The 26,815-nt window shown below is 36.5% G+C and overlaps 2 protein-coding genes across 2 annotated transcripts in view; one reads left to right on the forward strand and one right to left on the reverse strand.

The window, feature by feature from the left end:
• The window catches only part of LOC142855852 (solute carrier organic anion transporter family member 1A1-like), a 42,628-nt gene extending 17,167 nt beyond the window's left edge, over window positions 1-25,461 (forward strand). The window contains exons 5-11 of the mRNA XM_075982381.1: window positions 203-367; window positions 4,255-4,456; window positions 12,432-12,597; window positions 17,494-17,666; window positions 20,608-20,672; window positions 21,723-21,840; window positions 24,777-25,461. Of these exons, the coding sequence (XP_075838496.1) occupies window positions 203-367; window positions 4,255-4,456; window positions 12,432-12,597; window positions 17,494-17,666; window positions 20,608-20,672; window positions 21,723-21,840; window positions 24,777-24,996 (1,109 nt within the window). The 3' untranslated portion in view covers window positions 24,997-25,461. The remainder of the gene's footprint in view (window positions 1-202; window positions 368-4,254; window positions 4,457-12,431; window positions 12,598-17,493; window positions 17,667-20,607; window positions 20,673-21,722; window positions 21,841-24,776) is intronic.
• Window positions 1-26,815, reverse strand: part of Slco1b3 (solute carrier organic anion transporter family member 1B3) — a 1,042,880-nt gene that overhangs the window by 648,169 nt on the left and 367,896 nt on the right. The gene's annotated exons all lie outside the window — the stretch shown is intronic.

Genomic DNA, 26,815 nt, shown 5'->3' on the forward strand with positions numbered 1-26,815 from the left:
CTGTGTCTCAGGGAGTCACTGAGGTCATGGCTACTAACTTTTAAATCTCCTTAAGTGTTGATATAGAACTTTAGCCCAGAGGGGTAATGATTTATCAAATGCATTTCTGTAACACTACAAAATCTGTGAGAAGATTTCAGTTCACCAGACTCAAAATGCAAGACTGGGTTATCTTGATGGTATTAATACTCTCTTGTTTCAGATTTCTTGCCATTCATGAAGAGCCTCTTCTGCAACCCAATTTATATGCTTTTTGTCCTTGTAAGTGTGCTTCAGATCAGTTCATATGCCATAACATTTGTCTTCGTGCCTAAATACCTGGAACAACAATTTGGAAAATCAACAGCAGAGGTAGTATTTCTCATGGGTATGTAATTTCGTTATTTCTTTATTTGAACTCTCCCTTTCCTCAAGAACATAATAAAAACTGTCTCCAAAGACATGCCAAACAACATGACTCAGAAACAAGGAAATTGATGTCTGTTCGCAATTTTGTAAGTTTCTTCTTTCTAGTCTCCAGGAAAATAAATAGGTGGGTGGGAAAGTGAAACCAAGGATGAGTCAAAGAAGAAGGGTGGAGTCAAAGGAGTCACCAGCAGAAGCTGAGGGAGCAGGAGACTAATCTGCCATGCTAATAAAGATTCTATATTTTACTCCCAGAGTTTACTTCTGAGCTTCAAGAATTGCCTTTCACATTACTCCTAATTCAGTTGCTTTGTCCTCTCTCTTTTTTTTGTGTGGAGTCTGTGCAGTCATATCTACTTTTCTTGTTAGTACACTAAACCTAGGGATCATACCTTACTTTGAATTTTTCCTGAGTTCTAATATATAGATGGAAGTTTCAGTCCTTCCAGAAACTCCCAAGTAAACACAACAAGGCTTATATTAATTACAAATCCTCAGTCAATAGCTCAGGTTTATTGCTAACCAGCTCAAACATTTTAAATTAACACGTAATCCTTATTACATTCTGCCAGATAGTTGCATGTTTATTAGCATGGCACATTAGTCTCCTGCTCCCTCAGCTTCTGCTGGTGACTCCTCTGACTCCACCCTTCTTCTTTTCCTCATTCTTGGTTTCACTGTTCCACTTATCTCTGTATTTTTAAGCTATTATTCAATCGACTTCTTTATTAAATCAATGAGAGTAATACATGTTTACAGCACACAAAAGGATTATTTCACAGCATTTCCCAAATTTTGTCTCATTAAAATGGAAGGTTTTACCTTTAACATATTAAGATTATAAACAACAAAAACAGTTATTAAGAATTACTCATACAATATCTTGTCAAGTTGATAGATAAAATATTTTATCATCTATCTTATCTTGGTGATTCTAAAATTTTATCCTTAATTTATTCATTGTAACTGAGGAAAGTTATAATTATGACTATCTAATCTACAACTCCATTAAAGACCTAAGAATGATGAAATATTACTAATGATAGGACATCTTGCTGCTTGGACAGTCAGTCAAAGTTTCTCTTTGACATTGGGGAATCCATCTTCAGTCTACCATCTTAGAGTATCTAGCAGACTTTTCTGTGACGCAAGAAATTTGAAGGACTTTCCTGTCTTGTATTAACAAAGTTCATCAATTGTTTGTTTGTGTGTGTGTGTCCTGCAGAATGTCTGACAGATTCTTTCATGAAGGAGGAATCTCAAAGGACTATCATGCCTTGTATTGGAAAAGTTCAACAATCATTTTCCTATCTGTTCTGTAGAATTTCTGGCAGACATTTCTATGAAGCAGGAATCTTGATAGTCTGTCCTCCCTTGTTTTGTCCAAGTTCAGCAATCTTTTCCTATGGGTCTGGCATGTCCAGTATATATAGAGCATGCAGTCAAAGTTCATGACAAAAGTAGTTTCTTGCCAAAATGACTAATCTTGCCACAAAGAAAGCAAATGCCTATAGAGTTGAATTCATGCATATTATCTTCTTTGAAGTAAATTGGTGCTATTGGGAGAAGATGTGTCTCATTGTCATGAAAAACCTTATGTTAAGAAAACATTTCATATGTCATATCCTATAGATCTTTGATCGCTTGAAAATCATTTATCTAAAATATATTTCTACATGATCTTGAAAACATACCTAATATATCTACAAGTATGTTGTGACTAAAGAGTAAAACTTGTATTTGTTGATTACCCTAAATATTTTATAATAACTTTCAAACACTAGAACTTTAGCTTTTATTTTTTTTTAATGAACTGCAAAGGTATACCAACTTAAACAACAGTAGAAACATATATTCAATGACACAAAATTAACTTTAAATTTACATCAATATACTATATTCCCCTAATTGATTGCAAACATCCATAGGCCAACAAATAACTAAAAGCCTCCCCCGCATCTCTTGGGAATATAGGCAATATGTTCCCCAAACTGCTTTTTGATGTCTATTGGTGAAGGCATCTTTAGGGTGCCTGAGAAAATTTGAGATAATGACCAAGTGTTAGGAAGATAAGCAATAAACTTATCATCTGCAAGATCCATGACATCTTCCATGATCAAACCTGATAAATATTACTCCTGAAAGAATGCACAGATTCTTGTTTTCTGTGGTAACAAAAGCAAATAATCTTCTCCAAAACATTTTTATTTGACAAGTACATTTTTATTTCATTCTTAAATTTAAGATGACCCTAAAGTTAAAATTTGCAGACCTGTTAACAATTCCATGTCCCCTAGCAACTGTCTTTTGCTCATTGGAGTTCAAAATTTTCAAAACCAATAAAATAACATTCTTTATTTAGACTCCTTATGTATTCCCCATATCTGCACGGTTTATTATTTGTTATTATTGTACTTCTCTCTTTAAAGACTTTATTATTTTAAACTATTCTTTCTCAGTTCATTTTTTCTTAAGTTTATATATATTTTAAACACCATAGCACATTTAGACATTATTTTTCATTTTGGTTCTCTTTTTATTGTGTATTTCTATCCTTTTCTGACCACACAAGTCAAACTTTAAACTGCTAAGTGGCTTTTCACTGGCAGGATTCATGGCTAAATATACCTGCTTGGTTCCCTGAGACCCTTGTCTCATGGCTGAGGTCTGTTTATCACCAGCTCTGGAAGCTATGCTACCCACCATAACTATGGGAAGTTTCTCGGTTTACATAGCCACCAAGTAACTCTCATCCACCATTCATATACACCACTTACGTGTTTAGTAGCAGCACCTCTCAAGAGACATGGCCATTTTTTTGCCATGCCAAGAAGCTGTCTTCTAAATTAGTTGTACCTCTGCTTACTGCCAGAAAACAGAACATACCAGAGTAAAGGCAATTATCAATAAGTTGTTCCTGACTACATTTTTGTGGTCTTAAATAAACTCAGTGAAACTTATATTAAATCTAAATGCTCAGTCAATAGCTCAGGCTTATTATTGCCTTATAAATTAACCCATATTCTTTATTTATGCTTTGACAAAGGAGGGTGCCTTTATTAGCATGGCACATTCATCTCTTGCTCCCTCAGAATATGCAGGCTATTCTTCCCACTCTACCCTTCTTCTTCCCTTCATTCCTAATTTGGTTTTTCTGTCTATTTTTATCCTGTTCAGCTACTGGCCAGTCGGCATTTTTATTAGACCAAGAGAGTAGTACATATTCACTGTGCATTATTCAAATTACATTTAGTCTTTAAAAATTTCAATCATAATCTGTCAGGATCTACATTATGTAGAAATCTCTAAAAGTTCAAATCCCAGTGCCTACCCTCAGATGGATAAAATTAAATGTAATGGTATGGAGTTGAAAAGGAAGCATTAATTCATCTGAGATTGGAGCTGATGTTACATGAATGCAACCTAGACAGGATTTTATTGTCCTTTTCTTATATTTCTTTGTTTTTTTTTTTAAGCAGTGGAATTAGAGTCAGGAAGAAAGATTTCTGGGCAACATAAGTAGTACACAGAATGTTCTATATGTGATAAGCATGGGTTCAGTGGTGGCATTCAAAATTACAGAGTTGAAAGAAGTACCTAAAATACATAAATGTGTGTATGTGTCTCTGTGTGAGAGGGTTACAATGTGTTTATAACTTGTTTTAAATAATTAAGGAAATGCCAATTGTTTTTTAAAGTGACATGGGGCATTTGAAATATGTGAATGAGTAGGAGTTAGGATGACTTTATATTAGAGTTAACTAATTTCCTAAGTAAGATATTTTTAAAAATTGATATCATTTATTTTTCTGCTGTGTTTTATAAATACTATTCTATTTTAATTTATAGGTATTTATAACTTACCTCCAACAGTTTTTGGATATTTAATTGGCGGTTTTGTTATGAAAAAGCTCAAGTTTACTGTCAAAAAAGCTGCATACGTAGCTTTCTGCTTATCGCTGACTGAGTTGCTTTTATTTTTCTTAAACTTTCTGTGGACCTGTGATAATATCCCAGTTGCTGGCTTAACTACGTCTTATGAGCATGAACGGTATGTTATTTCCTAAGTAAGATCATAATATTTTCACTAATGTTAATCCATTTTTCTTCAAGCACTGTATATGACCAGGCCATTTTATTACAACATAGACAATTATCCATAGTTATCCTCTATTTTTCTTCCATTCTTCAAAAATATACAACTGTGAGCTTACTAAAGAGGCCTAGGAAGTACCAATGAGTAAATTTATAATTCTGTGTACATATGAGTGGTTGCCATAATGATATCCTAGTCTGCTTTAAAGTATAATGAAGAAAATAACCTAGATCTTTGTAACCTAAATTATCCATGTATTTTATGCTCCAGATTGTTTTAAAAGTTGACTATATAATAACAGATAGCTCTAAAACTCCACTATACAGACCAAGAAACCTTCATAGATCTCTACAATGGGCATAAATTCAGCCTAATATATTGAGTCTAATACATGGTAAGTCAATACAAGTACATATTTATTTATGACACCAGTATAATTACATCTCATATACTTTGTAGTCTTTGACTTTGTATTTTTTATTACTTTATTTTCACTCACTCTCCTCCTCCCACTTCCCTCAACTCCACCAAATACCCCTCCCTCTCCAGTCCAAGGAGCAGTCAGGGTTCCCTACACTATGGAAAGTCCAAGGTCCTACCCACTCCCCCCATGTCCAGGAAGGTGAACATCCAAACAGACTAGGCTCCCACAAAGCCCATTCATGCAGTAGAATCAAAACCCAGCGACATTGTCCTTGGCTTCTCAGTCAGCCTCCACCATCAGCCACATTCAGAGAGTCCGGGTTTATCACATGCTCCATCAGTTCCAGTCCAACTGGCCTTGGTGATCTCCCATTAGATCAGTCCCACTGTCTCAGGGGGTGGACGCACCCCTCGTGGTCGTTACTTCCTTGCTCATGTTGTCCCTCCTTCTGCTCCTCATTTGGACCTTGGGAGCTCAGTCCAGTGCTCCAATGTGGGTCTCTATCTCTATCTCCATCCATTGCCAGATGAAGGTTCTATGGTGGTATGCAAGATATTCATCAGTGTGACTATAGGATAAGGCAAGTTCAGGCACCCTCTCTTCTGCTGCCCAAGGAACAAGCTGGGGACATCTCCTTGGACACCTGAGAACCCCTCCAGAGTCAAGCCATTGCGCAACCCTAAAATGTCTCCCTTAATTAAGATATCTACTTCCCTGCTCCCACATCCAACCCTTCTCCATTCCCTCAAGCTCTCCCCATCCTCCCCTGCTCCCTCCTCTCTCCCCATTTCCCCTCATCCCGGCCCCACTCCCACCTCCACGTTCCTAACCCCTGTCCGGCAATCTTGTACACTTCCAGTATCCAGGAGGATAACTTTATGTTTTTCTTTGGGTCCACCTGCTTATTTAGCTTTTCTATGATCACGAATTTTGGGCTCAATATCTTTTGTTTATGGCTAGCATCCACTTATGTGTGAGGACATACCATATTCATTTTTTGGGGGTCTGAATTACCTCACTAAGGATAGTTTTCTATTTCCATCCATTTGCATGCAAAATTCAAGATGTCGTTTTTTACTGCTGAGTGTATATGTGCCACACCTTCTTTATCCATTCTTCTATTAAAAGGCAGCTATATTGTTTCCAGCTTCTGACTATAACAAATAATGCTGCTATGAACATAGTTGAACAAATGCTTTTGTAGTATGATTGGGCATCTCTTGGTTAAATTATCAAGAGTTGAATTGCTGGGACCTGAGGTAGGTTGACTCCCAGTTTTCTGAGAAACCACCACACTGATTTCCAAAGTGGTTGTACAAGTTTGCATTCCCATCAGTAACGGATGAGTGTTCCCCTTACTCCACATCCTCTCCAGCATATGCTCTCATTGGTGTTTATTATTTTAGCTCTTCTGACAGGTGTAAGATGGTATCTCAGAGTTGTTTTGATTTGCATTTCCCTGATGGCTAAGGAGATTGAGCATGACCTTAAGTGTTTTTTGGCCATTTGAACTTCTTCTGTCGAGAATTCTCTGTTCAGTTCAGTACCCCATTTTTTAATTGGGTTAATTAGAGTTTTAATGTCTTTTTTCTTGAGTTCTTTATATATTTTGGAGATCAGACCTTTGTCTAATGTGGGGTTGGTGAAGATCTTCTCCCAATCAGTAGGGTGCCTTTTTGTTTTAATGACAATGTCCTTTGCTTTAAGGAAGCTTCTCAGTTTCAGGAGGTTCCATTTATTCATTGTTGCTCCTATTGTCTGTGCTACTGGGGTTCTAGGTAGGAAGTGGTCTCCTGTGCCCATGTGTTGTAGACTACTTCCCACTTTCTCTTCTATCAGATTCAGTGTGGTCAGATTAATATTGAGGTCTTTAATCTATTTGGACTTGAGTTTTGTGCATGGTGATAGATATGGATCTATTTTCATTCTTCTACAGGTTGACATCCAGTTATGCAAGCACCATTTGTTAAAGATGCTTTATTTTTTCCATCATATAATTTTAGCTCCTTTGTCGAAAATCAGGTGTTCATAGGTTTGTGGATTAATATCTGGGTCTTCAATTTGATTCCATTGGTCGACTTCTCTGTTTTTAAGCCAATATCAAGCTGTTTTCAATACTGTAGCTCTGTAATAGAATTTGAAATCAGGGATGGTAATGCCTACAGAAGTTCCTGTATTGTATAAGATTGTTTTGGATATCCTGGGTTTTATGTTTTTCCATATAAAGTTGATTATTGTCCTCTCAAGATCTGTGAAGAATTTTGATGGGACCTTGATGGGGATTACATTGAATCTATAGATTGCCTTTGGTAAAATTGCCATTTTTACTATGTTGCTCTTCTGAATCCAAGAGCAAGGGAGATCCTTCCATTTTCTAATATCCTCTTCAATTTCTTTCTTCAAAGTCTTAAAGTTCTTATCAAATAGATCTTTCACTTACTTGGTTAGAGTTACTCCAAGATATTTTATGCTATTTGTGGCTATCGTGAAAGGTGATGCTTCTCTGATTTCCCTCTCTGCTTCTTTATCATTTGTGTATAAGAGGGCAACTGATTTTTTGCAGTTGATCTTGTATCCTGCCATGTTACTAAAGGTGTTTATCAGCTGTAGAAGTTCTTTGGTGTAGTTTTTGGGGTCGCTTATGTACACTATCATATCATCTGCAAATAATGAAAGTTTGGCTTCTTCCTTTCCAATTCGAATCCCCTTGACCTCCTTATGTTGTCTTATTGCTATTGCTAAAACTTGAAGCACTATATTGAAGAGGTGTGGAGAGAGTGGACAGCCTTGTATTGTTCCTGATTTTAGTGGAATGGCTTTGAGTTTCTCTCCATTTAATTTAATGTTAGCTGTTGGCTTGCTGTATCTTGCTTTAATTATATTTAGGAATGAATCTTGTATTTCTAATCTCTCCAAGACCTTTATCATAAAGGGATGTTGAATTTTGTCAGATGCTTTTTCAGCATCTAATGAAATGATCATATTTTTTTCTTCAGTTTATTTATATGATGGTTTACATTGATAGATTTTCGTATGTTGAACCAGCCCTGCCTCTCTGGGATGAAGCCTACTTGATCATAATGTATAATTTTTGGATGTATTCTTGGATTTGGTTTGCCAGCATTTTATTGAGAATTTTTGAATTGGTATTCATGAATGAGATTGGTCTGTAATTCTCTTTCTTGGTTAAATCTTTGTGTGGTTTTGGAATCAGTGTGACTCGGGCTTCATAAAAGGAGTTTGGCAATGGCTCTTCTGTTTCTATTATGTGAAACACATTAAGGAGTATAGGTATTAGCTCCTCTTGGAAGTTCTGGTAGAATTCTGCATTGAAACCATCTGGTCCAGGGCTTTTTTGGTAGGAGGTTTCTGATGACAGCTTCTAATTCCTCATGACTTACAGGTCTATTTAAACTGTTCACCTGGTCTTGATTTAATTTTGCTATGTGGTACTCATCTAAAAAGTGTCCATTTCTTTCACATTTTCCAATTTTGTGGCATTTAGGCTTTTGTAGTAAGATCTAATGATTCTCTGAATTTCTTCTGTGTCTGTGGTTATGTCCCCCTTTTCATTTCTGATCTTGTTAATTTGCATGTTCTCTCTCTGCCATTTGATTAGTTGGATAGGGATTTGTCAATATTGTTGATTTTCTCCAGGAACCAGCTTTTTGTTTAATTGATTCTTTGGATTGTTTTCTGTTTCTATTTTGTTGATTTCAGCCCTCAGTTTGATTATTTCCAGTCTTCTACTCCTCCTAGATAAGTCTGCTGGATTGTTTTCTGTGTTTCTATTTTGTTGATTGCAGCCCTCAGTTTGATTATTTCCAATCTTCTATTCCTCCTGGGTAAATCTGCTTTTTTTTCTAGAGTTTTGTGATGTGCTGTTAAGTCTCTAATGTGTGCTTTCTCTGTTTTCTTTATGTGGGCACTTAGTACGATGAACTTTCCTCTTAGCACTGCTTTAATAGTGACCCATGGGTTTGGGAATGTTGTGTCTTTATTTTCATTGAATTCAAGGAAGACTTTAATTTCTCTTTTCTTTTATTTCTTCCTTGACCCAGGGGTGGTTCAGTAGTTGACTGTTCAGTTTCCATGAGTTTGTAGGCTTTCTGGGGTTAGAATTGTTGTTGACTTCTAACTTTATTCCATGGTGATCCGATAGTACAAAGGTGGTTACTACAATTTTTTTTATATATGAATGTTTGTTTTGTTGCCAATTATGTGATCAATTTTTGAGAAGGTTCCATGAGATACTGAGAAGAAGGTATATTCTTTTCTGTTTGGGTGGAATGTTCTATACATATTTGTTAACTCCATTTGGTTCATTACATCTGATAGTTCTCTTATTTCTCTGTTAAGTTTCTGTCTAGTTGATCTGTCCATTGGTGAGAGTGGAGTATTGAAATCTCCTATTATTAGAGTTTGGGGTTTGATGTATGCTTTCAGTTCTAGTGAAGTTTCTTTTAGATATGTGGGCACTTTTATATTAAAGGCATAGCTATTCAGTATTGAGACTTCCTCCTGATGAATTGTTCCTGTTATGAATATAAAGTGTCCATCTCTTCTGATTGATATTAGTTTGAAATCAATATTGTTAGGTATGAGTATAGCCACACCCACTTGTTTCTTTGGACCATTTGATTGGAAAAACTTTTTCCCAACCCTTTACTCTGAGTAATGTCTGTCTTTGAGTTTGAAGTGTGTTTCTTGTAAACAGCAGAATGTTGGATCCTGATTTCATATCCATTCTCTTAACCTGTGTTTTTTATAGGTCAATTGAGTCCATTGATATTAAGAGATATTAATGACCAGTGGTTGTTAACTCTGGTTATTTTTCTGGTGGTAGAGTTTGTATGTTTCCCTTCTTTGAGTTGTGCTGGTAGAGGTTGTCACATGCTTGTGTTATTATGGGAGTTGTTGGTTTCCTAGGTTTGTGATTTTCCTTCTAGTATTTTCTGTAAGGCTGGGTTTGTGGCAATGTATTGTTTAAATCTCTTTTTGTCCTTGAATATCTTGTTTTCTTAATTGATGGTGAATGCAAACTTTGCAGGGTATAGTAGTCTGGACTTGCATCCATGGTCTTGTAGTGTCTGTAGCACATCTATCTGAGACTTTCTAGCTTTCATGGATTCCATTGAGAAGTCAGGTATAATTCTGATAGGTTTCCCTTTATATGTTACTTGACCTTTTTCCTTTGCAGCTCTTAATATTTGTTCTTTATTCTATATGTTTTGTGTTTTGATTATTATATAGTGAGGGGATGCTTTTTTTTTATCCAGTCTATTTGGTGTTCTATAAGCTTCTTGTACCTTCATAGGAATATCCGTTTTTAGGTTGGGAAAGTTTTTTTCTATAATTTTTTGAATATATTTTCTAGGCCTTTGAGCTGTAATTATTCTCCTTCTTCTACCCCTATTATTCTTAGGTTTGGTCTTTTCACTGTGTCCCAGATTTCCTGGATGTTTTATGTTAAGAATTCGTTGGATTTGTTTTGTTCTTTAATCAGTGTGTTTATTTACTCTATAGTATCGTCATTGTCTGAGATTCTTTCTTCTATCTCTTGTATTCTGTTGGTAATACTTGTCTCTGTAGTTCCTGTTCATTTACCCAGATTTTCCACACCCAACCTTCCCTCTGTTTGTGTTTTCTTCATTACCTCCGTTTTATTTCTCAAGTCTTGAACTGTTTCCTTTACCTTTTTGATTGCTTTTTCTTGGAAATCTTTGAGAGACTTATTCATTTCCTCTACCTTTTTGTTTGTCGTCTCCATTTCTTAATGGCAGTTTTTCACCTCCTGTTTAAGTTTCTCTATTATTTTCATAATGTTCCATTATAGTCAATTTCTTCTATTTCTTCTGCACTATGGTGTTCAATTCTCCTTGTTTCATGATCCCTGGATTCTGGTGACGTCATGTTGCTTTTCAAGTTGTTGGAGGAATTTTTGCATTGGTTCCTGACCATCTCTTCCTTCAAATGGAGCCAGGAGAGTCATGGTGTCTTGGTCCAGTCTTTGCTGTGACTGACTCTCTGGGTGGATCTCCTCAGTGCAGGAGCAGGAACTGTTCCTGTCTGGATGGAACTCCTTAGCACAGACACAGGGTCTCCTTGTAGTCCAAAGACAATGCAGACAAAAGGGCAAATGTGAGGGTAGGGCAGGGTCGAGTAGAACACAGGAGACCCTGCAGCACAAGCTGAAGGTACACACGCTCCCTTGCAGGGACCTTCTGGCCTGCCTGGCTGGCAGACACTCACCGCTCTGTGTGAATAGCCTTAGTGCAGAAGCAGAAACTGTTCCTGGGCCAAGGACCTTGAAGACAATAGGGCAGGTTTGGGGGAGGAAGGGTTGTCTTGATTTTGCATTTTAAGGATTATCTGGTCAAATTCTGTATTAGCATAGGAATTGTAAAGCTTAGTTTAGGGCAGAGTTATATAATCATCCAATTGGTTAAAATGAAATGAATCATATACATGAGGATTCCTTTCAAGGTTCTGGGGAGACAACTGATTGGTAAGCATTTACCAAACAGGCAGAAGGACCTAAGTTCAGATCCCCAGAATGCATGTACAGCTTGACATAGTATCTTTAATCCAAGCATTCCTAATGGGAGCTGAGAGGCATGGTCAGGAAAACCTGAAAGTCCATAGGCCTGCTAGTTTGGCATATACATCAGTGAACAACAGGAGACTATTTATCTAACAAGGTGGAAGTTTATCTTATGCTCTTTACATGCATGGTGTTGTACATGTGCTTACATACATGCACACACACACACACACACACACACACACACACACACACACACCAAACACACACACAAACCCGAGAGAGAGAGGGGGAGAGAGTCAGGAAGGGAGGAGAAAGTAATGGGGTGGGGGGAAAGAAATACAATTCATCTCATCCTCCAGCACAAAAACAGAACACACCCAAATATCAATTTGTAATCTCTGGACCATGACATTGGTGCACAAATCATCTACATGGCTGTTTTTTAATTACGTTAAAAATAAACATTGATTATTTACCATGTAAGAAAATGCTGTACTATTAGAGATAAAAATTAGGAGTCTAATCTGTTATTGATTTTCACAATGGAAAAAAATAAAAAAGGACTAGCTTGAGCAAAGTCAGCAATTTCCATTTATAAAATCAATGCTTCATTAACCCCCCCCCCCAAAAAAAAAAACAGTGGTTTGAGTTATCAGACTTGCTCTTCTACAATAGAAAGCACATGTGCCAAATTTTATCATGGGTTTGAAAGAGAGTAATATGGGATTCTTGAGGCTGAATTTAAATCCTGTCATTCAAACCCAGTGTGAAGTCATCATGACTGGAGATGGAGTTATATGTATAATTCTACTTTGGTATTATTAAGAACATGTTTTGAAAGTTTACTGATTCAATCTGTTTTATTTTCTGTTTGCACACACACAGGCTGAGATGAAGAGGAGAAAATAAATATCTTGGTGTTTCTTCACTCTCTGTAACATTATCTTAAATCATTTCAGAATTCAGCAGCCATTATATGTGGAGAATAAGATTCTTGCTAAGTGCAACACGAGGTGCAACTGTTTAACCAACACATGGGATCCAGTATGTGGAGACAATGGAATAGCATACATGTCAGCCTGCCTTGCAGGCTGTGAGAAATCTGTTGGAACAGGAATTAACATGGTAAACATATTTTCAATGTTGCAGGCTGATGTTTTGTTCACTGTATTAATATGTGCTATGATCTAAGGGTACATCTTCTAAAAGGCGAAAATTAGTTCATGATTAATATAGATATGAATATTTTTGTGAACAACTAACTTTCCTTTGTATATGCATATTTGACCTCACAGTTCCAGATGTTATGTAAAGCCCTGACAGAATCTGAAACTTATTTTGTAATTTAAGAGCAATTGAGACCATTTTTCAGATCATTAGACTTAAAATACTAAGAATGGGTGGTAGAGCTAGCTCATCAGTGAGAGCACTTGCTGCCCATTCAGTAAACTTGTTTGGTTCCCAGCACCAATAAGATCAGCTCACAACTCCAGCTCCAGGCAATCTGACACTCAATCTCACCTTCCTCAGGCATCACATGCACCTGCTTTAATACACACAGAGAAGCACACACATAAACATTAAAACTAAAACTGTAAAATGTAAACTGACCTTTTTGGTGATAGAGACTCATGAAGTCGAGCCAGACTCAAACTAGTTGTGAAATTGAGAAAGGCAGAAATCTTATCTTTTCAATTACAAACTTGTTTCATTTATTTATTTATTTATTTATTTATTTATTTATTTATTGCAATTGTGGGGTTTTGTTTGTGTGTGTGTGTGTGTGTGTGTGTGTGTGTATGTGCTGGAGGAGTGAGATTGTTTGTCCTGGCCATCCAGAAATAAAATAACCACACAGAAACTGTATTAATTAAAACACTGCTTGGCCCATTATCTCTAGCTTCTTATTGGCTAACTCATATTAATTTAACCCATTTCTATTAATCTGTATATTGTCATGAGGTTGTGGCCTACTAACAAAGTTTCAGCACATCTATATCTCGTGGTGCCTCGATGGTGTGTCTCTCTCTCCTCCTTCTTTCTCCCAGCACTGAGTCCAGCTTTCCCTCACCAACCTAAGTTCTGCCCTGTCAACAGGTCAAGACAGTTCTTTATTCATTTACCAATAAAAGTAACACATAAACAGAAGGACCTCTTACACCATTTTCCCTTTTCTGTTTAAACAAAATGGAATGCTTTAACATAGTAAAATTGCATATAACAAAAAGTTATGAAACAAGAATTATAATTAAAATATTTATATCTATTTTATCTTTTATCATAACTAAGGGAAACTATCTATTCTTTAATTCCATCAAAGACTCCAGAAAGATATATAATTACCTAAGTAAACAAGAAGTGCATTGCAAGCAACTTTCAAATCTCAAGTATTGACAGAGACATCTTGCAACCTGGACAGTCACCCAAAGTTCTTTTGTATTGTTGGGGAATTCATCTTCAGCCTACTGGGACATATTATCCAGCAGACTTTTCCCTAAAGCAGGGAATTTCAAAGACAGTTCCACCTATAATGGCAGTTTGTCAGTAACTTTTTTCTGTGTCCTGCGGAATGTCTCTCAGATATTTGTCATGTAGCAGGAACCCTGAAGGACCATCTCACCTTTAGGCAAGTTCAGTAGTCATTTCTCTGTGGGTCCTGTATATCCAGTTCATTATTCTAGGTAGGATTAGTTTCTTGCCCAAATGGCTATCCAACTCTATAAGGAGCCACTTCAATGCCCATCATCCTCTTGAAGTAGCTGGTGTTGCCAGGAACAGATGTGTCTCACTGTCATGAAAAGTCTTAAGTTCTTAAACATTTTAAATGCCATACTCTGAAGGTCTCTGAAAGATTTGAAGAATACCTAGGTAACTGAAATATATCTTTATCCACCTAGAAAATCTCACTTAAATAACTACAAGTTTGACTATTATAGATGAGTATCTATTAACTTATATTTCTTAATTATACACTACATTTTTAAAGGAGCTACACAGACACAATACCTTAATCAAGATCAGAAATACGTATACATATAACAAAATTGACATTAAATTTGTATCAATAAACCAAGATCCATACGAATGCAAATTATTCATTGCTATAGCATATCCTGCTTTAAATGTAAACAATTAGAAACAATATTTTGGAATAAAGATTTAGCTCTGTCTATACTACTTACAGCTGTTTCTGGGTCCTGTTATTCAAGTCTTTCATAGTCTATCCTGTGTGCTAGGTTCATCTCAGTCAGCAGTTGGGGAAAGTAATTTTTTGAGGGTGTTCACAGTGGCCTTTCAGAGGCTCATGTTCTTTCAAGCCATATTGATCGGGAAGTGATCCACAGATTCTCATTTTCTGTGACAACAAAAAAAGAACCTCTTTTCTAAAACAACATATCTTTGACTCAACTTTTGAAATCAAGATACCTTTATGTTGGTTTAATTTAGCAGTCCATACAATGAAATATCTCTCTGTACTTAGCTATTTCACAGTCAAAAATTCAAAGAAAACACAATAATATACATAATCCAGACTCTCTGTGAATTTTTCATCTTTACATGGCTTATTTTTTTACTTCTTTTAATCTATGACTATCTATACTCTGCCTCTTTAAAGACTTTACACTTTTTAAAGCATTAACTTTATTTTATGACTCTTACTACTCTTTTTCTTCTCTCTTCTAAGCCTACATACATTTATACACTATGAATTATCTGCATTTGTCTTTAATGCATATTTGTAATTATTTTCTGACCAGAAGTGCTTCTAAAAATGCTAAGCGCCTAAGAATATAAGCTGTGATGTTACTAGGCTACATAGGGTACTTCCTGCTTGCTGTGCCCATTCCAACATGGACACTGCTCACTGCTTCCAACAGCCACACAGCCCCACTTCAGGCACATAGCCAGTCCACATTGCCATTAAGCAAGCTATAGTACATTTCTCACAAACCACATCCAAATACTTTGTCTTCTGAAAAGCCAGAGGTCATACTGGCAGCAGGTCTCAGAAAACCTGCATTTCAAAACTGCATGGCCTTTCTTCTTTTGCTACTGCTAAATCAGGAAATCCTCTCCAAAGGAGCCATGCCTGTGCTTGCTTCTATCAAACAGAGCCCCAAGAAAATGCTGCTACCAAACTATGCTTAGCTCCATTCTTTTGTGTCTAGGATTCCTTTTTATGCTTTCTTAAGTTTGCATGGATGAAGTTACCCATGTTGGCACCAATCTGTTGGAGGAGTGAGGCCACTTGTTTTTCCAGGCCACCCAGAACCAAAATACCACTCAGAAACTATATTAATTAAAATACTGCTTGGCCCATTAGCTCTAGTTTCTTATTACTGTGCTTAGCTATTTACAGTCAAAAATTCAAAGAAAACACAATAAAATACATAATCCAGACTCTCTGTGAATTTTTCATCTTTACATGGCTTATTTTTTTAACTTCCTTTTCTTATTGCCTAACTCTTATATTAACTTAACTATTAGTCTGTACATTGTCATGAGGCTGTGGCCTACCAGCAAAGTTTTAGCAGATCTATCTCCCACAGCAGCTCCATGGCTTCTCTCTCTATCTGCCTTACTTTTCCCATCCAGACCAGTTTTCCCCACCTACCTATGTAAGGTTTTCCCTATCAACAAGGCAGTTTCATTATTTGTTAATTAATAAAAACAACAGATAGACAGAAGGACCTCCCTCACTGTGTGTGTGTGTGTGTGTGCGCGCACGCGCGCACGCTCAAGTGCATGTGCATATGGAGGTCAGAAGACAACCTCTGCTGTGGACACTCAGGTCCCATTCACTTGGACTAGAATTTGCTGATCCTGTTAGGCTGCCCGGCAAGTGAGTTCCAGGGAGTCACCTCTTTTGTCCTTTAGAGCACCAGTGTTGTGAGCACTTTCTCTGCACATGCATGTTCACATGTGTGCTGGGGATCTGAATTCAGGTCCTCCAGCCTGTGCAGGACTTTACAGACTGTGCCTTCTCCCCAGCCCACATAATGATAGCTCAGCTGATGAGGAGTTAAGCATTTTCCCGTGTCTTTTACATGTTATAATACTTATCGAATTGATTGGTATTCAAAATAAAATGTAAATTTTGATTTTTAATCATACCCAGAACATAATTCATAAAAAATTAACTTTTTTTCTTAAAATAAACTTGTTTTCTTGGGAACTTCATTAGTAAGCATGTAACTTGTTAGTTTTCTATTACCATTGTGAAACACATTTTGTTTTTGTACTTAGTACTGGGCCAAAACAAAACAATATTTGTTTACTTTTTTAAAAAAGTATGTGAAGTTTAGAAAGTTGGCTCAGTGGGTAAAGACATTTGTTCCTAAATAGTACCACCAGAGCTACATCCTTGGGCCCCATATAAAAGAAGAAGAGAAATAACTCCCATAACTTATCCCTGACTTCTATTCCAATGCCATGGCATATTCATGTCCACCATAAACACACACACCCATACATAGGCATGCACACACACACACACACACACACACACGCACACACACACACACACACACACACACACACACACACACATATATATATATATATATATATATATATATATATATATATATATATATATATCTCAAAGAAACCAGCAAATAGATACAAAAAATATTAAGTGTGCATATATGCATTTGGGATCATTGAAATTTTGCAAATGTACTTCATGCATTTAGAATAAAATTCAATACTTTTTAAAAAATTTGCCCCTTTATATTTTAAAATAAATTCTCAGATGCAAAAAAACAGAGAGGGAAATAAAGGGGGAAAACCTCCATTTTACTTATTTAGTAATTACTTAATGGTGCTTGTGTTCCAACCAATTCATGATAGATCAGGGTTCCTCCTCTGAGTCGTACCATTGTCCTCAACACTTTCCATTTTTCTCTAATTAGCTATGTTGCAAATACTAAACATTTATACCCAATAGTTTTTTTTTTCTGCAAATAGGACATTGTTTTTTTTGTTTATTTGTTTGTTTTATTTTGATTGTTTTTACAGGTGTATCAAAATTGCAGCTGCATTCAGTCTTCAGGAAACTCATCTGCAGTTCTTGGGCTTTGTCAAAAAGGCCCTGATTGTACGATAAAGCTGCAGTACTTTTTCATCAGGGCAGTATTTGGCAGTTTCTTCTATGCACTAGCAGCAATTCCTGGGTATATGGTTCTTCTGAGGTAATAAATAACTTGTTCATTTATCTTCTCTCTCTTCCTCATAGCAGTGTGTGCATACATGAGTGTATGATTGTGTTTGTGTGTGTGTCTGTGTGTGGCTGGCTGGCCTCTGTGTGCCACTGAGAGCAGGGGAAGATCAAAAGACAATGTTGGGGATCAGTTCTCTCCATTTATCTTGCTTCTGAGGCAGGGTCTTTTCTATTTCCACTGCCATGCTGGCTTAGTACTCCAGCTTACCTTGCTATCAAGTTCTAAATAATTCTGTTTTCTCCTGTTTCACTACAGGAATACTGTGTTTACAGATGCATGTCACTGAATTGGGCTTTTATATTTTTATTTCTTTACATATGTCTCTGGGTTCTGGTTGTTGAACTCAGGTCATCTAGCCTTGTGGCAAGCATCTTTATACAAAGAATACCCTCCCATTGCCATTTAGATTTTTTTTGTCATTTATTAAAATTCCTTTTCCCAAGAAAGACTCTGGGAGTAATGGTTCCCAGAACCTCAATGTTCTGAGTTACCTTTATCAAGATTATTCATACAAAAACAGCATTGCTACATTTAAGAGTAATGTAAAATTTGTTGGAATTTCTCTTCTGGTTCTTTTGTATTTTCTCCCTTTATGTCTTACGCCTAAATTAAGGAACATTTTGTTTTGGAGGGAGATAGTATTTGCCTACACCCATTTCCGATGCTCAGCTAAGTGACTGACAAAATGTGAAACTCTCTGTGTAAAAGTGACCAGGCTCACTTGACATCCTGAGCTCAATCTGTCTTCATTAAAAGCATAACTTCAATAATATTATCTGACCAGAAGCACATGAATGCAGTAGTGGATGCTCCCTAATGAGAAGGAATAAGAATACAATAGTACATACTCTAATCTCTAATATAAAGTGATGAAGTTACAGAGCCAAGTTTGAAGTTATTTTCTTCTTCCACATATTCTTTCTAGTCTCACAAACTTAACAGACACCAACAACGGGGATACTGTTCAACCCTATTCTCATCTCAATGGAATTCAGAAGCAAAGTTGTTAATTACAATGTGTCATTCAAAATATTTTATCCCAATAGACTGGACCAATGTTCTCAGTTCTCCCTTATGGGCAACTGCTTTTCTCTGTTTTGCCCACATTCCCTTTTCACATCTCCCCCTCCCCTTTTCCTTTTCCAAATCTCTTTCCCATTTCTTTTCCCTCACTTTGTTCCTCTTCTGTCAGGATGCCTCTCCTTTCCTGTCTTCTCCTCTTTTTTCCATTCCTTTCCTCTTATCTTCTCTTTTCTCCTCTTCCCTGGTTTTCTCCCTTTGCCCTCTCCCCTACATTTCCATTCCTTGACTTTTGTCCTTCTTTCCCTCTACTTCTACCCACCATAGCACTCACTGAAGCAAGCTAGATATATGTTTTTATATATTCATTTTCAAAGGTAAGATGTGATATTTTTATTTTCACACAAGTGGAGATGTAGTATTTGCCTTGTTTTAGTTTATAGACAGATAAACACACCAAATACTACTAGTTCAGTAGACTTATTGCTGCCAATGAGTGAGTTTGGTTGTGGCATCTGTCACGCCATCATGTTTCAGGCTGATTCAGCTGGTGTGGCTACACAGTGTCCCCTTTCTTCCTCAATATTCCAGGTGCCTCTGTTCCAAAACAGCATGCTCAGTTGATAAGGATAAGTACTTCTCATAGAGGAAGATGGTCCTAGGTAAAGGGAATATGAGCAGCTGATCCTTTAAACACATTCCCTGTTCCCACTTCTATGTCCCAATCAGTTTTTCAATTACCCTCATTTCTAAAGTTGACTCTTCAACTGGATGTAAAGTCTGTGTCCCATAGATGATTTAATGTGTGATTTAAAAAAAAATTAGTCTATCTCTCTCTCTCTGCATGTGTGTATGTGTATGTATTTTCTATGTTTGTGTTTGCATGCTGTGGCATGCATGTTGAATACACCTTGCAGGAGTTGGTTCTCTTGCCACTATGTCGATTCCCATTATGGAACTCAGTTTTACAGTCTTGATGGCAAGGAACTGTACCCACTGAGCAATCTTGTATATCCTAATGTGTGGCTTCTTGATGTAATGGGGTTAAGGTCTACTCAAATAAAAATTTTCATACTTCTTTGCTCTATTTTGCAATGTAAATAATAGATGGCATAGTGCCAATGTTTGCACACTATTGTTACTCTTCTGTTATTATTTCTCAAATTCTTCCATTGGAATCACTTCCAAAATGAAATCCCAACAGCTGCATTTCTTACAAGGGGCGTATTTAATAAGGAAAGATCACATTTTAAAAGGATTTTCATGTTCATAATTTATAAGAATATTTTTCAGATATTATCCTCATTGCTTTATAAGCCTCCTCTTTGTATGCAATTCTCAAATCCATCTTACCTAATTTTGTAGGTACTAGAGGAAAAACAAATATCTAACATTTTTACCCCCATATAACAAAAGCCTGATATTAATGTCATAGCCTACATGATTCATTCTTTCTCTGTTTATGTGGGATCACATTTAATATAACTTGAATTTTTATATGTGTTAGATTTTTATCATCAGAACAAATGCTGCCAAACAAATTTAAAAGATTTATTTGGTTTGTGGTTTCAAAGGTTTTGGTCCATTGTTTTGGGTATAAGAGTACTGTATGGTGGTCACCATGGTAACCTAGGTTATCTAGATTAGCAGTCAGTGTCCAACTGTTAAAGGGTTTCATCCTGAATCAGATGCGTGGATGTCACAGTAAAGCTATCATAAGTCATTACTCTCTTTATTTGTGTATGTTTAACAGAGATAGAGCTGCATTGTCTTCTCTTCATGCTTAAAAACTTAACCATTAGGTTCATGAACTAAGATTGTCATTGGGAGGATGCTAGGACAGATATTTGTTTGCATGATGTACTTTTATTTATGTGAGTATTGTTTTTAGGTGTATCAAGTCTGAAGAGAAGTCTCTTGGAGTTGGATTACATGCATTTTTCATAAGAGTATTTGGTATGAACAGTTTTCCCAACATATCAGATCAATATCAAATGCTTAGTAAACCAATAAAATTTTCCTGAAGAAAAGGCAGCAACTATATTTTTAAGACAAAGCACAACACTCACCAGAAAGGGAATAAAAGACTTTAATTTGAAATCAAAGAAGAATCATCAAGTATGCAACAGAGATTTAGACCATCCAAGTATCAAGTTTAAACATGTTGACTGTTAGGGATGTTTATAGTTGAAGCATAGCAGGAGTCATGAATAAGGAGCTTCTCAAACATATCTATGGAGCTGTCCAGTAGTTTGGAGACAGCATAGAATGTAATTCTCTACTGCAGGCTCAGATGCTGTTTGACAGCATCCTTACTTAGTGTTTGACTGTAGGATAGCATACTGTTAAGTCAACCCACCCACAAAGCCTTCATGTGATAGATGCATGGATATATGGTCAGAAACAGGGATGTAGCAATGAATGACAAAAAAAAGAGAGAAAGGTAATTTGTCTCTGGATCCGTACTATCCCAGCTGTCCATATCCAGGAAGCTCATTTGACCTCATGGTATCTTTAACATAGGTGTCCTCTGCCCATGTTACTCTGAATTTCATTTTGAAATCCCTATGGTTAGAAATGGCTACTGTTAATTAGTCTAAGAATGAAGTAACTGCAGAGATGAAAAATGTTTTCCCTTGTCTTTAAAGAACTTATCTCACTTTAATTAAATTTTACATCTTTTAGTAGATTCAATAATATTATGAGAAGGAAACAGTTTTGATTTTTAGATGTATGTACAGAAAACTTAACAAGACATTTCAGAAAATAAATGAGGTTCATAATTATGAACTCAGTGCATACTTCTTTAGCATTTTATACATAATTTTAATTTGTTTTGATCTAGGAATTTTACACTAACTGATAATTCCTTAACATAAGCATAGAGACATTTATTCATTATTTTTATATTCTTTTTAAATAGCGAAACAGAAAAACTTCCAAATAACATATTCTCTTTGCTTTCTTCTTTTCAATGGGCTGTTTTTCTTTCTCATTTTATTGCAGCCTCCATTCCAGTACCTGTTTACTTTGGTGCCTTGATAGACAGAACCTGTTTAAACTGGGGATCTTGGAAATGTGGGAAGCCAGGGGCTTGCAGGATGTACGATACAAATAACTTCAGGTAATAATAATTTTGTGACATATGATTTTAGTACAAAAAATTTCCTATTCATATGTAACATTTTGAGTGGTAAGATGATATTTGATTCATTTTTAAAATGCACTTGAATAGTATAACTTCCTTATTTATGTATTTTAATATATGTGTTAGATTTTTTATCATCAGAACAAATGCTGCAAAACAAATTTAAAAGATTTATTTGGTTTGTAGATTGGTGCGTATAAATGTGAGTGGGCTTCTTAACCTAACCCTTCTAAATACTTTCAAAAAAAAAACAGGCTGTAGACATGGACACTCTGAAGCAGTAGGGGGAAAGCTGATCTTCAGGTGTGCCAGCATGGCAAAATACCAGTGATAAACAGGGAGCAATATCTAGAGACCATGGACAATGAAACAGTAAGCTGGAACAAATCTCTCAGCTCCTACCAGCCTATACCTATGGACAAAGAGGAGAACTCTTCCCTTTTGCAAGGGACAGCATGACAGTCCCAGCACATTCAAGCATCAGAGATCCTGACATTCTAGCCTCTGGAAAATTTACAAACATCTCATGCTTGCACCCTGATATACTAAGAACCCCATATCTGTGTGCTGGCCTTGCAGTTAAATAGAACGTGTCAGGTCCCTTAGCCAGGGGCTACCTTGAGAAGGGACCTACCTGCTACCTGAATTTGACTGATGATCTCATCTCTGAAAACTTAGAGATGCTCCACTGCACTTAGTGGTTGGCTGTCTCATGAACAAAATGTGGCTCAGTAGAAGAGTGTGGTTCAAACCAGCTGAGAGTGTCACAAAGGAGGATGTTGCCACATATAGAAATAACTAAAACCATTATCATCAAGAAGTAGCAGACTAGGGAGCCCAGTCTCCGAGATCCAGGTGCATCCAGTTGAAGCTATGGCTTCAACCAAAAGCAATACCTGCATGGTTCTCATCACTCTCAGTGCTATGCAGGCTCCTTCCTCTAAGAGTATAGTGGAACAGTTGTGGGTTCATTGCTGCCTCACTTACAGAGGTCATTCTAGGCTGATCTTTAACCAGACTTAGTTTGTTACCTTGCTGGTCCTCGAGGGCAGCAGGTCTAAGAAAGCCCATAGAGAAGCTTTTCTTGCTACAGACTGCACTGGGCACCTTCTTGCTCCCAAAATTAGGAAAAAAAGGCTGTAGATAATATCCATTCTATCCATTCATTTGTGTCTGGGTGAGCAATATACTGAAATTCTGGGAAAGAAAAGTGCTGACCTGTCCTCAAGCATGTCTGCTGTGATCAGCTGATATGCCATTCCCAGACTGGTGTATCTGCCCTAAGAGTGTGTAAGATCTCAGTTACTTCTGTCAGTGTATCTGTGTGTATTACAGTTCAATTTGCCTTGGTATCCCAATATAGTGGCATGTAACCTAGATTTGTGAACTAAATTGACCCCTTCTTCCTTTAAGTTGATTTTTATTAGGGTCTTTAATAAAAGTGAAAGAAACATTAACTGATACTTTTAAATCTATTATCCCTTTAGAAAAATATTTCTGAATTGTTATAGCTGAAGTCTTAGGCATTTGCACATATATACTATTCTTATGTTTTAACACTGTAAAAGTAAGTAAGATTAATTTCTCTATCCTTTCATGGTCTTGGGTATCCTGTGTAAGAAATGATCCTGTCCCATGACTCTCTTCACAGGTCAACAAAATCCATACAGGCTTTCACCGAAACTTCCTTCTCAGGAGATTCTAGATTGGGTTAAGTTGACAACACTAACCATCACACCAGATTTTCCTACAAATATGTTGATAACATGAAAGAATGCTTTCATAGTTATTTAGAAATGTACATATAAAAATACCTATTTTCCATACACATGAAGTCCATAAATCTTAAGGCATATTTTATCAAATTTATAAAGAGAAATACTTATGATAGTATAAAAGATATTCTCTGAAATGTTGAAAGGAAAAATTACCTAATTCATTTTAGCCTTTATTGTCTTCATACTTAAACTGCACAAGTTCAGCAAATTAATAGAATTTGTGCCCAAACAGATAGCTCAAGAATTAAGATCACATATTGCTCTAGCAGAGAACATGAGTTCAATTCCCATTACCGACATTAGCAGCTTAAAACTTCCTGTTACTCCAATTGCAAGACATCCAGGATTACTGGACTAATGTACACAGAGAGACCCAACACATACATATAGTAAAAAAAAAAAGTAAATTGATATTTATACATGCAAAATTATGCATGAAAATTAACAATTTAAAGCTATTACTATATAAAGTAACTATTAGGCTTTATTTTGGATATACAAAAATTTGCATGTCATAAAAATATATTGGTATAACACACAAATTCTTAGTAGGAGAGAAATCTTGAAAAGTGACTTTATTGTGTTTTATTTATGTGTGATCAAACTCAGAGCAAACAAGACAGAAGATCTCCCTTAAACTGACAGGGATATTATTGTCACAATATTTAAGAAAACAGGCAATAATGGCAGGGGAAGCATAGTGACTTAGTGTGACGTAATTGCAGAAAGGGTTTGGCTAAGAGGCTGGTCATGTTACTTGCTCTGACAGGAAGTGTTGAGAGCTTCAATCCAAGTGCATGGTATAAGGGACTTCATCCTTAGCTAACCATTTATAAAAACATTTTCATAGCACACCAAGAGATGTCTTTCTATAATGATCCTAAATCAAGTCAAGTTGACAAAGGAAACTAGGCATCATCAAACTTAGGAAATATATTCAAACTTCTATGCTGGAATTTTTTTTTACATTTTAACGAAAAGTATTAATAACTTAGCAAAGTAACTTATATTAAATACATGGACAAAATAATCACCTGATGTTTTTATTTGAAGAATAAATGATCGGAAAGAGTATACAAAATTAGATTTCACTGATCATGTTACGATATAATGTAGATTAATTGTTTTCTACAGGAACATTTTTCTTGGGTTGTCAGCAGCATTAAGAGGATCAAGCTTCCTCCCAGCAATCTGCATTCTGATACTTTTGAGGAAGTTCCAACCCCCTGACGAAACTGACACTTCAGAGACTGAGTTTGCAGAGATGAAGCTCACAGAGAAGGAAAGCGAGTGCATGGATGTGCACAGGAGTCCTGAGTCTGAGAATGACAGAGAACTGAAAACAAGGCTGTAATGAGATTTCTATTGACCTTCACAAGCGCATGGACAGTGTGCATTTGGTTCTTTTGAATTAAGGGAAGTTTTATGGGAGCTATTTTCTTATCCTTGACCCCAAAAGTTATTTTTAAACATGATAAAAATATTTACTGATATTTCAGAAGCATTAGAGTGGCACTTAAGGTTTTCCCAGGAAAGACTATGGTGACCCCACCACAATGAACTTTAGAGCTGCCTTCATTGTCAAACAGCATTTTCTCTTTTAACTCAATCAAAGCAAGTGCACCTTTCTTACATGTCTGTAAAAAGCTTTAAGACTTTTCCATGATAAAACACTATTCAATTTCATGGAATTATGCTTTGATGTTACATTTATTTAGAGTGAAACATTTTCATCTTGGTTGTGTTACATTGAAATCATTTGTTCAAATTTGTCCTTTCTATATGCAAGATATTGCCATACTTCTTTGACTAGTTAGGAGTTCTTAATTCTCTTTTTTATTCTAGGTATACTTCAAAATTAGACTTCTTATTACATGTCATCTGTTGCTTTCAATCCCCTGTTTCATTACTCATGTCACACATTTCATTACTTAGAGCACTGAAAATTTTAATCATGCTTTTAAAAATCATGAAGCATGGGTCTTTGGACCTTTTTTCCCTTAGGAATTCAAAGCTGGTCATAAAACTCACTCTTTGAGGAAGCCTGTATTTCACAGGCCTTCATAGAGAAGAGGTTGTGTGTCAGTGGTACAGTGATTGTCGAGTACACGTGAGGCTCTGGGTTCAACATCAAAGTAGAGCAAATTACTGAAAATAAAATCAATAAAGGATAGATGCAGTATCAGATGTTCTCAAAAGACTAGTATCTCATATTCAGTTGGCCTCTTTGACCCAGAATTCATTTTACTCATCTGCCCTTAGACACATTGATGTCTTTAATTTTCAAAATAGTCTTAGAGTTTAACATTTAAATGGAGATCAGTTTGATGGCTCAGTGAAAGAGAAAGTTTGCCACCTAACCTGACAAGATGGGTTTGACCCCAGAGATCCACATGGTACAAGGAGAGATCACTGTCTTTCAAGTTGTCCCATGTCATCTACTCCTGTACTATTGTAATAGGAGCTGCGGGGCTGCATCCCTAGCACCCCGGCCGCCTGGCTTGCTTGTGCCCCAAAATAACAACACACAAACTGTATTCATTTAAACACTGCTTGGCCCATTTCTATCTAGCCTCTTCTACGCTAATTCTCACACCTGGACTAACCCATTTCTAATTATGTGTGTAGCCCATGAGGTTGCGTACCAGGGAGATTCTAGCCTATGTCCATCCTGGGTCGGAGATTCATTGTGTGCGTCTGCCCGGGAGCGGGGAGCATGGCGTCTTTGCTCCAGAGAGCAGAGCTGTTGAGTCTGAGCTCACTTCCTCTTCCTCCCAGCATTCTGTTCTGTTTACTCCACTCACCTATGTTTTAACCTATGAGGGCCAAGCAGTTTCTTTATTGCTTAACCAATGAAATCAACAGATTGATATATGACACTCTCACATCACCTGTACTGTGGTGTACATGCCCCATCTGTAAAGAAATAAATTAATAAAAAGATGAAAAATTATAAATGTTTAAAAAGTGACTTATTATATGAAACTGAAATTAATAATATTGAAAGCACACATTAAAAACAAAACCATGTTGTGGTAGTTTGAGAGAGAAATGTCTGTCCTAGCCTCAGACAATTAGACATCTGCACTCCAGTTGATAACTGTTGTGAATAATTAGGGGTCCATCATTAATGGAGGAAGTGCATCATTGAGTTGAATGTTGAGAGTTAAAAG

Source organism: Microtus pennsylvanicus, chromosome 8 (genome assembly GCF_037038515.1).
Source record: "Microtus pennsylvanicus isolate mMicPen1 chromosome 8, mMicPen1.hap1, whole genome shotgun sequence".
Classification (NCBI taxonomy): Eukaryota; Metazoa; Chordata; class Mammalia; order Rodentia; family Cricetidae; genus Microtus; species Microtus pennsylvanicus.